A 13,872-nucleotide genomic window follows, 5' to 3' on the forward strand; every position below is an offset into this window, starting at 1 on the left:
GGCTACAGGACAATAGGCAAGCAGCTTGGTGAGAAGGCAACAACTGTTGGCTCAATTATTAGAAAATGGAAGAAGTTCAAGATGAACTGCTGACACACTCCAGCCATATGAGGTCTAGCATTGTCTTTCATTAGGAGGAACCCAGGGCCAACCGCACCAGCATATGGTCTCACAAGGGGTCTGAGGATCTCATCTTGGTACCTAATGGCAGTCAGGCTACCTCTGGCGAGCACATGGAGGGCTGTGCGGCCCCCCAAATAAATGCCACCCCACACCATGACTGACCCACCGCCAAACCGGTCATGCTGGAGGATGTTGCAGGCAGCAGAACGTTCTCCACGGCGTCTCCAGACTCTGTCACGTCTGTCACATGCTCAGTGTGAACCTGCTTTCATCTGTGAAGAGCACAGGGCGCCAGTGGCGAATTTGCCAATCTTGGTGGTGTTTGGCAAATGCCAAACGTCCTGCACGGTGTTGGGCTGTAAGCACAACCCCCACCTGTGGACGTCGGGCCCTCATACCACCCTCATGGAGTCTGTTTCTGACCGTTTGAGCAGACACATGCACATTTGTGGCCTGCTGGAGGTCATTTTGCAGGGCTCTGGCAGTGCTCCTCCTTGCACAAAGGCGGAGGTAGCTGTCCTGCTGCTGGGTTGTTGCCCTCCTACGGCCTCCTCCACGTCTCCTGATGTACTGGCCTGTCTCCTGGTAGCGCCTCCATGCTCTGGACACTACGCTGACAGACACAGCAAACCTTCTTGCCACAGCTCGCATTGATGTGCCATCCTGGACGAGCTGCACTACCTGAGCCACTTGTGTGGGTTGTAGACTCCGTCTCATGCTACCACTAGAGTGAAAGCACCGCCAGCATTCAAAAGTGACCAAAACATCAGCCAGGAAGCATAGGAACTGAGAAGTGGTCTGTGGTCACCACCTGCAGAACCACTTCTTTATTGGGGGTGTCTTGCTAATTGCCTATAATTTCCACCTGTTGTCTATTCCATTTGCACAACAGCATGTGACATTTATTGTCAATCAGTGTTGCTTCCTAAGTGGACAGTTTGATTTCACAGAAGTGTGATTGACTTGGAGTTACATTGTGTTGTTTAAGTGTTCCCTTTATTTTTTTGAGCAGTGTATATACACAGTTGAAGTCGGAAGTTTACATACACTTAGGTTGGAGTCATTAAAACTCGTTTTTCAACCATTTCTTGTTAACAAACTATAGTTTTGGCAAGTCTGTTAGGACATCTACTTTGTGCATGACACAAGCAATTTTTCCAACAATTGTTTACAGACAGATTATTTCACTTATAATTCACTGTATCACAATTCCAGTGGGTCAGAAGTTTACATACACTAAGTTGACTGTGCCTTTAAACAGCTTGGACAATTCCAGAAAATGATGTCATGGCTTTAGAAGCTTCTGATAGGCTAATTGACATCATTTGAGTCAATTGGAGGTGTACCTGTGGATGTATTTCAAGGCCTACCTTCAAACTCAGTGCCTCTTTGCTCGACATCATGGGAAAATCAAAAGAAATCAGCCAAGACCTCAGAAATTTTTTTGTAGTCTGGTTCATCCTCGGGAGCAATTTCCAAACGCCTGAAGGTACCACGTTCATCTGTAGAAACAATAGTACACAAGTATAAACACCATGGGACACGCAGCCTTCATACCGCTCAGGAAGGAGACGCGTTCTGTCTCCTAGAGTTGAACGTACTTTGGTGCGAAAAGTGCAAATCAATCCCAGAACAACAGCAAAGGACCTTGTGAAGATGCTGGAGGAAACAGGTACAAATGTATCTATATCCACAGTAAACCAAGTCCTATATCGACATAACCTGAAAGGCCGCTCAGCAAGGAAGAAGCCACTGCTCCAAAACCGCCATAAAAAAGCCAGACTACGGTTTGCAACTGCACATGGGGACAAAGATCGTACTTTTTGGAGAAATGTCCTCTGGTCTGATGAAATAAAACTGTTTGGCCATAATGACCATCGTTATGTTTGGAGGAAAAAGGGGAATGCTTGCAAGCTGAAGAACACCATCCCAACCGTGAAGCACAGGGGTGGCAGCATCATGCTGTGGGGGTGCTTTGCTGCAGTAGGGACTGGTGCACTTCACAAAATAGATGACATCATGAGGAAGGGAAATTATGTGGATATATTGAAGCAACATCTCAAGACATCAGTCGGGAAGTTAAAGCTTGGTCGCAAATGGGTCTTCCTAATGGACAATGACCCCAAGCATACTTCCAAAGTTGTGGCAAAATGGCTTAAGGACAACAAAGTCAATGTATTGGAGTGGCCATCACAAAGCCCTGACCTCAAGCCTATAGAAAATCTGTTGACAGAACTGAAAAAGCGTGTTCGAGCAAGGAGGCCTACAAACCTGACTCAGTTACACCAGCTCTGTCAGGAGGAATGGGCCAAAATTCACCCAACTTATTGTGGGAAGCTTGTGGAAGGCTACCCAAACATTTGATCCAAGTTAAACAATTTAAAGGCAATGCTACCAAATACTAATTGAGTGTATGTAAACTTCTGACCCACTAGGAATGTAATGAAATAAATAAAAGCTGAAATAAATCATTCTCTGTACTATTATTCTGACATTTCACATTCTTAAAATAAAGTGGTGATCCTAACTGACAGTGAATTTTTACTAGGATTAAATGTCAGGAATTGTGAAAAACTGAGTTTAAATGTATTTGGCTAAGATGTAAACTTCCGACTTCAACTGTATACACAGTGCTATGAAAAAGTATTTGCCCCTTTTCAAATTTTCTCTACTTTTGCATATTTGTGATACTGAATGTTATCAGATCTTCAAAATTAGAAAGGGGGCAAATACTTTTTCATATATTCTCATCAATCTACACAGAATACCCCATAATGAATAAAAAACATATACCCTTTGTTATGAGACTCAAAATTGAGCTTGGGTGCATCCTGTTTCCATTGATCATCCTTGATGTTTCTAAACCTTGATTGGAGTCCACCTGTGGTAAATTCAATTGATTGGACATGATTTGGAAAGGCACACACCTGTCTATATAAGGTTCCACAGTTGACAGTGTATGTCAGAGCAAAAACCAAGCCATGAGGTAGAAGGAATTGTCAGTAGAGCTCCGAGACAGGATTGTTTCGAGGGACAGATCTGGGGAAGTGTACCAAAAAATGTCTGCAGCATTGAAGGTCCCCAAGAACACAGTAGCCTCCATCATTCTTAAATAGATGTTTGTAAACACCAATACTCTTCCTAGAGCTGACCGCCCGGCCAAACTGAGCAATCGGGGGAAAAGGGCCTTGGTCAGGGAGGTGACCAAGAACCCGATGTTCACTCTGACAGCTCCAGAGTTCCTCTGTGGAGATGGGAGAACCTTCCAGAAGGACAACCATCTCTGCAGCACTCCACCAATCAGGCCTTTTTATGGTAGGGTGGCCAGACGGAAGCCACTCCTCAGCTCAGCTGGTAGTGCACGGCGCTTGTAACGCCAAGGTAGGGGGTTCGATCCCCGGGACCACCCATACACAAAAATGTCTGCACGCATGACTGTAAGTCGCTTTGGATAAAAGCGTCTGCTAAATGGCTTATTATTATTATAAAAGGCACAACAGCCTGCTTGGAGTTTGCCAAAAGGCACCTAAAAGACTCTCAGACCATTAGAAACAAGATTATCTGGTCTCATGAAACCAAGATTGAACTCTTTGGCCTGAATGCCAAGCGTCACATCTGGAGGAAACCAGGCACCATCCCAATGGTGAAGCATGGTGGTGGCAGCATCATGCTGTGGGGATGTTTTTCAGCGGCAGGGACTGGGAGACTAGTCATGATTGAGGGAAAGATGAACAGAGTAAAGTACAGAGAGATCCTTGATGAAAACCTGCTCAGGACCTTACTGAGGGGAAGGTTCACCTTCCAACAGGACAACGACCCTAAGCACACAGCCAAGAAAACACAGGAGTGACTTTCTGGACAAGTCTCTGAATGTCCTTGAGTAGCCCAGCCAGAGCCCGGACTTGAACCCGATCGAATATCTCTGAAGAGACCTGAAAATAGCTGTGCAGCGACGCTCCCCATGCAATTTGACAGAGCTTGAGAGGATCTACAGAGAAGAATGGGAGAAACTTCCCAAATACAGGTGTGCCAAGCTTGTAGCATCAAACCCAAGAAGACTCAAGGCTGTAATTGCTGCCAAAGGTGCTGAGTAAAGGGTCTGAATACTTATGTAAATGTGATATTTCAGTTGTTAAAAAAATAAATAATACATTTGCAAAGATTTCTAAAACTGTTTTGGGATTGTCATTATGGGGTATTGTGTGTAGATTGATGAGGAAAAAAGTATATTTAATCAATTTTAGAATAAGGCTATAACGTAACAAAATGTGTAAAATGTCAAGGGGTCTGAATACTTTCCGAATGCACTGTATATTCTTGATTTATATAGCCTTTAGTGAGTGCAGGTGCTGCGTGTATCACGCAACAAAATGTATTAGAAAAACAAGTCACAATTTTGGGGGGGGTTTAAATAAAGTAGCATTCTTAGAATTAAGGTGTTATATGGGTTGTTCCACGAAATGAGTGCCTTTTTGTCCCTTTTTATATTTTAAGTGGAAATTGTGCACAAATACAGAATTGTAATAGTCTGTTATATTAAATGAAGTGCCCTTTTAAGATGGACCACATTTAAAATGCAATAAATCATATTTTTAAGATGAATAAAGACTTGCTAATGTAACAACATTCAGCATTTTGCATTTTGCATCCTCTGACTTCTAGGAAGATTTTAACCCACTTAACCCCAACATTTCTCTAAGTTTTCACCATCATTTTAAAGCCCTAGTTATTTTGTTGCTTTGACAGTCATTTCTGAAGACAATTTTTTTAAATTCATGTTATTAGTGATTCATAATCTTTTTAACTATTCCCTAATTTTAAAGTCATCCCTGTTAAGTGAACTGAACTCTCGTTTTAATATGGTGAAACTATTCCTTTTAAAGTATTTTTTTCAAGAGACATTGAACGTCTAATACTCAAATCACAGTGTAAAAGCAGGTGAGCTGGTTCTACTCTTTTTGGCCGTTTTGTGGTGGAAGATTTTGCAGGTCGAGCATAAGACGTCAACCCTGTTATCCATAGATGGACAAGCTAGAAATGTTTTAACACTTTCAATTCGTTTTTTAAAGCTTGCATTCAATTACCCCTCCCTGTTGCACACAACAAGCTTCCATTCCCCCTGCCATGGCTGATTCAAGATGAAGAACTCTTCAATCCTGTTACTTTATTTGGCACTTAATAGGCATTTACTATAGTAGTATTATTATTTATTTTTACCTCTTGAGATGGGGGGGAGAAAGTTTTTTTTATTAAGTTGAACGTGCTCTTTATGACAATGTTAAAATAAGGTGGAATTTAAATTTAAATTCACCTAGTTACACCACTCAAAAGGCACCTAATTGGTGGAAAGACCCATATACCTGTGCCGTTTTTAGAGTTTAAATAAAGTGGGTCAACTTACCCTCTTGTGTTTGGTACTTAGAGAATCCAGAGAGGGATTCTGAAAAGTTTGACAAAATATTGACACTTATGTAACTAACATTAAGTTTAAGGGTCACATGCTTGGGTCCACCATGGACTTTTACAAGCATTCCTCACCCAATGGCCAATACAGGTTAAGCATAATAATCATATGGTCATACAGTATTAGGCTTCTGCCCATTTTCAAGTATATTCAATCACTGGTCAGATCCTAGCAAGTGAGAGAAACATGAACTCAGGCTTGGTGTTGTGTTGTGTACTACCGGAGGAACTAACTCATTGGCTGTTGGCCTGAACACACCAGACGCAAAGGCTTTTCTTCCAGTGGTAGCTCAAGTGTCTTTTCACACCCTTCTGACTGGGTTACAGGGTCACAGAAAGTGGCTAGTTATGACTGCTTTATTCAAGGAAGTGAATGCCTGAATGAAATGAATTCAAGGCAATTTATTTATACATCTTAGATAAGTATGGTTATTTTTCATGATGGTTGGTTTGATTTGAATGACATTCTTCTATTTTCCAGGGATGCCCCCAGACTCCTTAGTCTTGGAATCTCCATTCACCAACATCCGAGAGGAGGCCAAGAGCCATCCCTTCTCTATGGCAAGCATTTCCTCTTAATCCCTTGACTACATGTTGAATCTTACTTAATTGTATTTGATGTAACGTTTATTTATATTATTAGCTACCGTCTGTGTCATTGCTTCTTGTAGGTCTACCGATACCTTCCAGGCTTTGAATGGTTCTTTTTAGATACCATATCAGCAAATGACATTCGATTTGCCAGTGATGAAAAGTAGGTTGAACTTGATTCTTTCCAGACCATTTAGTTTAACGTAAGATTCAAAGCAGAGTGTCATGTCACTTGTTCCTGCTCATGTTTTCAAGATTGCGTCTTCACACAAACTGCTTGTTGGGTCAATTAGACCTCTCTGACACACAACCATTCATCAAGAGGTCAAACCCTTGTATCAAATGTTATATCAACAGATTAAAAGACTGCTTGTTTGCATGTTAAAGAGCAGAGGCATAGTCTGAACATGGCCGACCCAAGCACTGTCCATGCCTTTTCTCCATGTCCTCTGGTATGTGCTGAGGGGGCTAACTCTGGGAAAGTCAGTCTTGTATTGTAGGTGGCCTACAGAGGACATTCATTCAACTCTGTCAAGACTTTCTTTGTGCAGTACTTTCTCGTGGAGTCGCCAAGCACTAGTATAGTATAAGGACCGTAGGGTCATTAACATACTAGCAACCATGCATGTTCAGACACTCCAAGATCTTCAGAGACTTGAATGTAATTTTAGCTTGTTGCTTCTCTTTTGTAGTGTGGACCACATATCCTGTCCATTGCTTATCCTTCATGCCGAGGATGACTCAGTCGTGCCCTTTCATCTAGGGAAGAAGGTATCCCTTTTACTTTGGGCTTCATAAAAGTCATCCACATCATCGCGACCTCGCACAGCCTTCATCTGGTCCTCCTTTTGCAGAGGACACAGGAAACTATTTGATCTACCAAAAAAAACAAAGTTCATTTCATAGATGATTTAATACAGGTCATTAATATCCTGTGCAATATATATATATATATATATATATATATATATATATATATATGTGTGTGTGTGTGTGTGTGTGTGTATATATGTATAGGTATATACAGTGGAGAGAACAAGTATTTGATACACTGCCGATTTTGCAGGTTTTCCTACTTACAAAGCATGTAGAGGTCTGTAATTTTTATCATAGGTACACTTCAACTGTGAGAGACGGAATCTAAAACAAAAATCCAGAAAATCACATTGTATGATTTTTAAGTAATTAATTTGCATTTTATTGCATGACATAAGTATTTGATCACCTACCAACCAGTAAGAATTCCGGCTCTCACAGACCTGTTAGTTTTTCTTTAAGAAGCCCTCCTGTTCTCCACTCATTACCTGTATTACCTAAACATGTTTGAACTCGTTACCTGTATAAAAGACACCTGTCCACACACTCAATCAAACAGACTCCAACCTCTCCACAATGGCCAAGACCAAAGAGCTGTGTAAGGACATCAGGGATAAAATTGTAGACCTGCACAAGGCTGGGATGGGCTACAGGACAATAGGCAAGCAGCTTGGTGAGAAGGCAACAACTGTTGGCTCAATTATTAGAAAATGGAAGAAGTTCAAGATGACGGTCAATCACCCTCGGTCTGGGGCTCCATGCAAGATCTCACCTCGTGGGGCATCAATGATCATGAGGAAGGTGAGGGATCAGCCCAGAACTGCACGGCAGGACCTGGTCAATGACCTGAAGAGAGCTGGGACCACAGTCTCAAAGAAAACCATTAGTAACACACTACGCCGTCATGGATTAAAATCCTGCAGCGCACGCAAGGTCCCCCTGCTCAAGCCAGCGCATGTCCAGGCCCGTCTGAAGTTTGCCAATGACCATCTGGATGATCCAGAGGAGGAATGGGAGAAGGTCATGTTGTCTGATGAGACAAAAATAGAGCTTTTTGGTCTAAACTCCACTCGCCGTGTTTGGAGGAAGAAGAAGGATGAGTACAACCCCAAGAACACCATCCCAACCATGAAGCATGGAGGTGGAAACATCATTCTTTGGGGATGCTTTTCTGCAAAGGGAACAGGACAACTGCACCGTATTGAGGGGAGGATGGATGGGGCCATGTATCGCGAGATCTTGGCCAACAACCTCCTTCCCTCAGTAAGAGCATTGAAGATGGGTCGTGGCTGGGTCTTCCAGCATGACAACGACCCGAAACACACAGCCAGGGCAACTAAGGAGTGGCTCCGTAAGAAGCATCTCAAGGTCCTGGAGTGGCCTAGCCAGTCTCCAGACCTGAACCCAATAGAAAATCTTTGGAGGGAGCTGAAAGTCCGTATTGCCCAGCGACAGCCCCGAAACCTGAAGGATCTGGAGAAGGTCTGTATGGAGGAGTGGGCCAAAATCCCTGCTGCAGTGTGTGCAAACCTGGTCAAGACCTACAGGAAACGTATGATCTCTGTAATTGCAAACAAAGGTTTCTGTACCAAATATAAAATTCTGCTTTTCTGATGTATCAAATACTTATGTCATGCAATAAAATGCAAATTAATTACTTAAAAATCATACAATGTGATTTTTTGGATTTTGATGATTCAGAGGAGAACTGGGTGAAAGTGTTGGGGTCAGATGAGACCAAAATCGAGCTCTTTGGCATCAACTCAACTCGCCGTGTTTGGAGGAGGAGGAATGCTGCCTATGACCCCCAAGAACACCATCCCCACCGTCAAACATGGAGGTGGAAACAGTATGCTTTGGGTGTGTTTTTCTGCTAAGGGGACAGGACAACTTCACCGCATCAAAGGGACGATGGACGGCACCATGTACCGTCAAATCTTGGGTGAGAACCTCCTTCCCTCAGCCAGGGCATTGAAAATGGCCCAAAACACCTGGCCAAGGCAACAAAGGAGTGGCTCAAGAAGAAGCACATTAAGGTCCTGGGGTGGCCTAGCCAGTCTCCAGACCTTAATCCCTAGAAAATCTGTGGCGGGAGCTGAAGGTTCGAGTTGCCAAACATCAGCCTCGAAACCTTAATGACTTGGAGAAGATCTGCAAAGAGGAGTGGGACAAAATCCCTCCTGAGATGTGTGCAAACCTGGTGGCCAACTACAAGAAACGTCTGACCTCTGTGATTGCCAACAAGGGTTTTGCCACCAAGTACTAAATCATGTTTTGCAGAGGGGTCAAATACTTATTTCCCTCATTAAAATGCAAATCAATTTATAACATTTTTGACATGCGTTTTTCTGGATTTTTTTGTTGTTATTCTGTCTTTGTCAGTGGGCAAACGTACATATCAGCAGGGGATCAAATACTTTTTTCCCTCACTATATGTATGTATCTATGTATGTATGACTCCCAAAATTTATGATTTAAAAAATCATATTTTGAAAATCAATTCTGTATATGCCAGTATTAATTTCAGCTTAGTTGTTAAGTTCGAAATTCGGAGCAAATTAAACTTCAATCATGACAAGTTTTATTTAAAGGGATAGTTTGGGATTTTTTGTAGACTTTATCTACTTCCCCAGAGTCCGATGTACTCGTGGATACCATTTTTATGTGTCAGCATCCATTATGAATGAATTTGGAGGTAGTTTCGCGAGTCAATGCTAACTAACATTAGCACAATGACTGGAAGCATGCTAGCTATTCCCATAGACTTCCAGTCATTGCGCTAACATTAGTTAGCATTGGCTCGTGAAACTACCTCCAACTTAATTCATACTGGACACAGACATTAAAATGGTATCCACAAGTTCATCTGACTATGGGGAAGTTGATAAAGGACTTCATTGCCAAAATTCCAAACTATCCCTTTCATTTACAGACTCAGATTTGAGTCACGCTACTGTATTATAGCAGTGAAGGAAAACACAGAAATAGAATTCATTTGATTTTTTTTATTACTATTCTGTTTTTAATTTATTGGTAATCTATTTCATTGGCTTTAAAAAAATAAAATAAAATGAACCCCTCAAATGTTCATCACTGCTAACGCTCTGTAGCACAGAACAGTCATAGTTCACAGCAGGGCCAGGTCTATTTGCTATTCTTTTAAACTGGACTGAACACAAGCCTCCCATAACTCCATTGTGTTTGGCTCCTTCCCCCTTTCAGCTGTACGACATTGCTTCCAAGTCCAAGAGCCTGAGTGGACACAAGCTCCAGTTCATCCCCTTTCCTGTCTCTCTGGCCTACAAGCACAAGTTCATTTACAGGAGTCCTGAGCTGCCACACATACTCAGGTAAAGCAGCTAGACCAGCTGCGCACATATACACAGTAGTAAGGAGTGTTTCACTGTTGACAATTTGTGTCTTGACCTTAGGCCAACTGAGTAGAAATTATTAAATGTAGGCAATTAGTTGTACAGTAGGTGTCTACTTTCTTAGCCTCCTTTGTACTGAGTTGTGCTAAACGTAATTCTGTTTGATTTAATTTTTCTTCCAGTGACTTCCTTGGCACGACTCATCCCCATGCATAACTGACGAGAAAATTTCGACCTGTCCATTGTTTCCTCTTACACCACCCCCACACACACACATTCTCTGGCACACACACTGAAACTCTTCCACTGTATGCTTTATGGTTGGTGTGTACATATCTCATAAAACATTGAAATGTACACGCATGGACTGAAGAAGATGCATCCATTCCTTTATTTAGCATTCCTTTGACACCTAAAATTCCTGCAAGACATAAATGGAACACTGGCAAAGAGAGAAGGATGGACAACTGGCTTGGCATGTCAAGGTTACACAAACCAAGAGGATGGCTTGAGCACAAAGAAGATGAAATATGCACACATTTTAAGGAGCCAAGACGTCAAACCTCATGGAGTGGGAAGAACAGTGGATCGAGCAGGGAAGCAGTGTTTTTAATTGCTAAATGTTTGGGGTTATATACATTCACCCACAGGGCGAGGAAGGAGAAGGGTCTTCATTTTACAACTAATCTGCAGCTAAGAGCAAATTATCTGTCAATACCAGTCCAGTGGATCTTTTAACCTGTTTATTTTCCCAATTTTATTTTTGTTGTTACATTACCGATCATGATTTAAATGTCTATCTTTTATATTTGACTGATCTCAGATAAGAAGTTTTGGACTCTTAACTTTTTTCTATTTAAGGAAATATATAACGTGAATTAAATATGATACATTTGATCAAATATTGGTTTTGGGCTTGACAGTATCATTATTTGCCTTCTAAAAGAGAAGACTGGTCACTTTATTTTAGAACCCCTTAGGACGCTTCAGGGCAAGCTCATGAATTTTAAGATATCAGGGAGGAAATTAACTGAAGAGCTAAGGTTTAAGAAATATGGTTTCCACTTGCCAATTATAGCCTACCTCTCAAAGCAAAAATACCATATTAATGATCCGGTGCATAGTAAAGTGTTTACCCAAGCTGAGAAGACATAATGGAAATGTCCATTTTAATTCCAAATCTTAGTGCTAAAACACGTTCACCCTCCTCTTTGCCAGTGTAACCGGTGTGAAATGGCTAGCTAGTTAGCGGTGCGCACTAGTAGCGTTTCAATTGGTGACGTCACTCGCTCTGAGACCTTGAAGTAGTTGTTTCCCTTGCTCTGCAAGGGCCGCGGCTTTTGTGGAGCGATGGGTAACGGTGCTTCAAGGGTGACTGTTGTTGATGTGTGCAGAGGGTCCCTGGTTCAAGCCCAGGTAGGGGCGAGGAGAGGGACGGAAGCAACATTGTTACATTGGTGCCGTGACCCGGATCACTGGTTGCTGCGGAAAAGGGGGGTGAGTGTAACCGGTGTGAAATGGCTAGCTAGTTAGCGGTGCGCACTAGTAGCGTTTCAATCGGTGACGTCACTCGCTCTGAGACCTTGAAGTAGTTGTTTCCCTTGCTCTGCAAGGGCCGCGGCTTTTGTGGAGCGACGGGTAACGGTGCTTCGAGGGTGACTGTTGTTGATGTGTGCAGAGGGTCCCTGGTTCAAGCCCAGGTAGGGGCGAGGAGAGGGACGGAAGCAACATTGTTACATTGGTGCCGTGACCCGGATCACTGGTTGCTGCGGAAAAGGAGGAGGTCAAAAGGGGGGTGAGTGTAACCGGTGTGAAATGGCTAGCTAGTTAGCGGTGCGCACTAGTAGCGTTTCAATCGGTGACGTCACTCGCTCTGAGACCTTGAAGTAGTTGTTTCCCTTGCTCTGCAAGGGCCGCGGCTTTTGTGGAGCGACGGGTAACGGTGCTTCGAGGGTGACTGTTGTTGATGTGTGCAGAGGGTCCCTGGTTCAAGCCCAGGTAGGGGCGAGGAGAGGGACGGAAGCAACATTGTTACATTGGTGCCGTGACCCGGATCACTGGTTGCTGCGGAAAAGGAGGAGGTCAAAAGGGGGGTGAGTGTAACCGGTGTGAAATGGCTAGCTAGTTAGCGGTGCGCACTAGTAGCGTTTCAATCGGTGACGTCACTCGCTCCGAGACCTTGAAGTAGTTGTTTCCCTTGCTCTGCAAGGGCCGCGGCTTTTGTGGAGCGACGGGTAACGGTGCTTCGAGGGTGACTGTTGTCGATGTGTGCAGAGGGTCCCTGGTTCAAGCCCAGGTAGGGGCGAGGAGAGGGACGGAAGCAACACTGTTACACCAGCTAGTGATTATTCATGTTCAATCTTAGAAAGTGGTGTGTGAGTGACAGTGCATATTCCATTGGTGTGGTCAGAGGAAGACTAAAGACTGTATTATGTTCTCTTTGACTTGATAGCAGTTGATCGGTGGAACCATAATTAATGTAGGACGGAGCCAGAGAGGAGTGTGGCTGGGCAGCACCTGCAGTCTGGGAACGTCAGTGTGCCCATCCATCCAATGCACTGAACACTGCTGAGTATACAGTAAATGACCCCAATGTTACTTTTTGCACATCCAGTGTCCTACTAGTTAATGCTGACTGGTTTCTCTTCAATTAGGCCTACCCCACACTGGTCAATAAATTCCAAACAAGCATTACCAAAGTACACAATTTCTATTATTTTCCATTGGCTGTTCTACACTTTCTTAATTTATCAAATTGTATACACTGTATAACATTTTGTTATTTAATGAATGGTGAGTGGCCAGTTATATATTTTGGTGGTCATTTTCCCCTTTCTCTGCACTAAAGCAATATGATGGATGGTATGGCCATCAGGTCATCCAAAATGAGTTATCTCTTGTGGGGAATGCAATGCATTGTATGAAATGCATCAGTTTAGGAAGTGGCCTCAGATTGTCAGTCTGTACTTAAGTTATTTAATCACACAATGTAAGAAGGGTAAAGGGAGAGATACAGGGTAAATGGTCAGCTGTTCTATAGCTTTGGAATGGAAATGATCAACTGTTAAAGTGGACGTACTGTAGGGGAAACCGAATAAATATATATCCCCTCCAATTGAGAAATAAGATGTATTTATATATGCATGTACAAATGGATGAGTATTGTTAGTGAGAGACTAGACATTTCCCAGTTAGTGGAAATATTTTATGATTATCTCAGATGACAACTATTTAAGCTGCGAAGCAATCTGATGAGATTAAAACTAAATCATTATTTTGTACAGGTATGTGTGCTTTTCAGATATGCAATTTACAAAGGAGGGCATCTTTTTAATCACCTACTCAAGTGGAGCCATTGTGGAGGAAAGACATGTTTTAAATTAGCAATTCAAATTTGCAGGGTAGGCTGTTTGACTGTTGTCATTTACCCGCCATAAGCAGAGACTTCACCTCCACTCTTAAAGAAGACTGGTCTGCAGTGCAGTGGAGCTCTCATCTTGATTAACTA

At 42.7% G+C, this 13,872-nt stretch overlaps 1 protein-coding gene across 2 annotated transcripts in view; it reads left to right on the forward strand.

Moving 5' to 3' along the window:
• abhd12 (abhydrolase domain containing 12, lysophospholipase) overlaps positions 1–11,263 on the forward strand; it is a 40,243-nt gene extending 28,980 nt beyond the window's left edge. For both annotated transcript variants that reach the window (XM_084153540.1, XM_084153541.1), the window contains 5 exons: positions 6,068–6,147; positions 6,258–6,340; positions 6,870–6,948; positions 10,216–10,343; positions 10,547–11,263. In XM_084153540.1, the coding sequence (XP_084009666.1) occupies positions 6,068–6,147; positions 6,258–6,340; positions 6,870–6,948; positions 10,216–10,343; positions 10,547–10,580 (404 nt within the window). In that variant the 3' untranslated portion in view covers positions 10,581–11,263. The remainder of the gene's footprint in view (positions 1–6,067; positions 6,148–6,257; positions 6,341–6,869; positions 6,949–10,215; positions 10,344–10,546) is intronic.
• The last annotated feature ends 2,609 nt before the right edge of the window (positions 11,264–13,872 follow it).

Source organism: Coregonus lavaretus (genome assembly GCF_964263955.1).
Source record: "Coregonus lavaretus genome assembly, chromosome: 36".
Lineage (NCBI taxonomy): Eukaryota > Metazoa > Chordata > Actinopteri > Salmoniformes > Salmonidae > Coregonus > Coregonus lavaretus.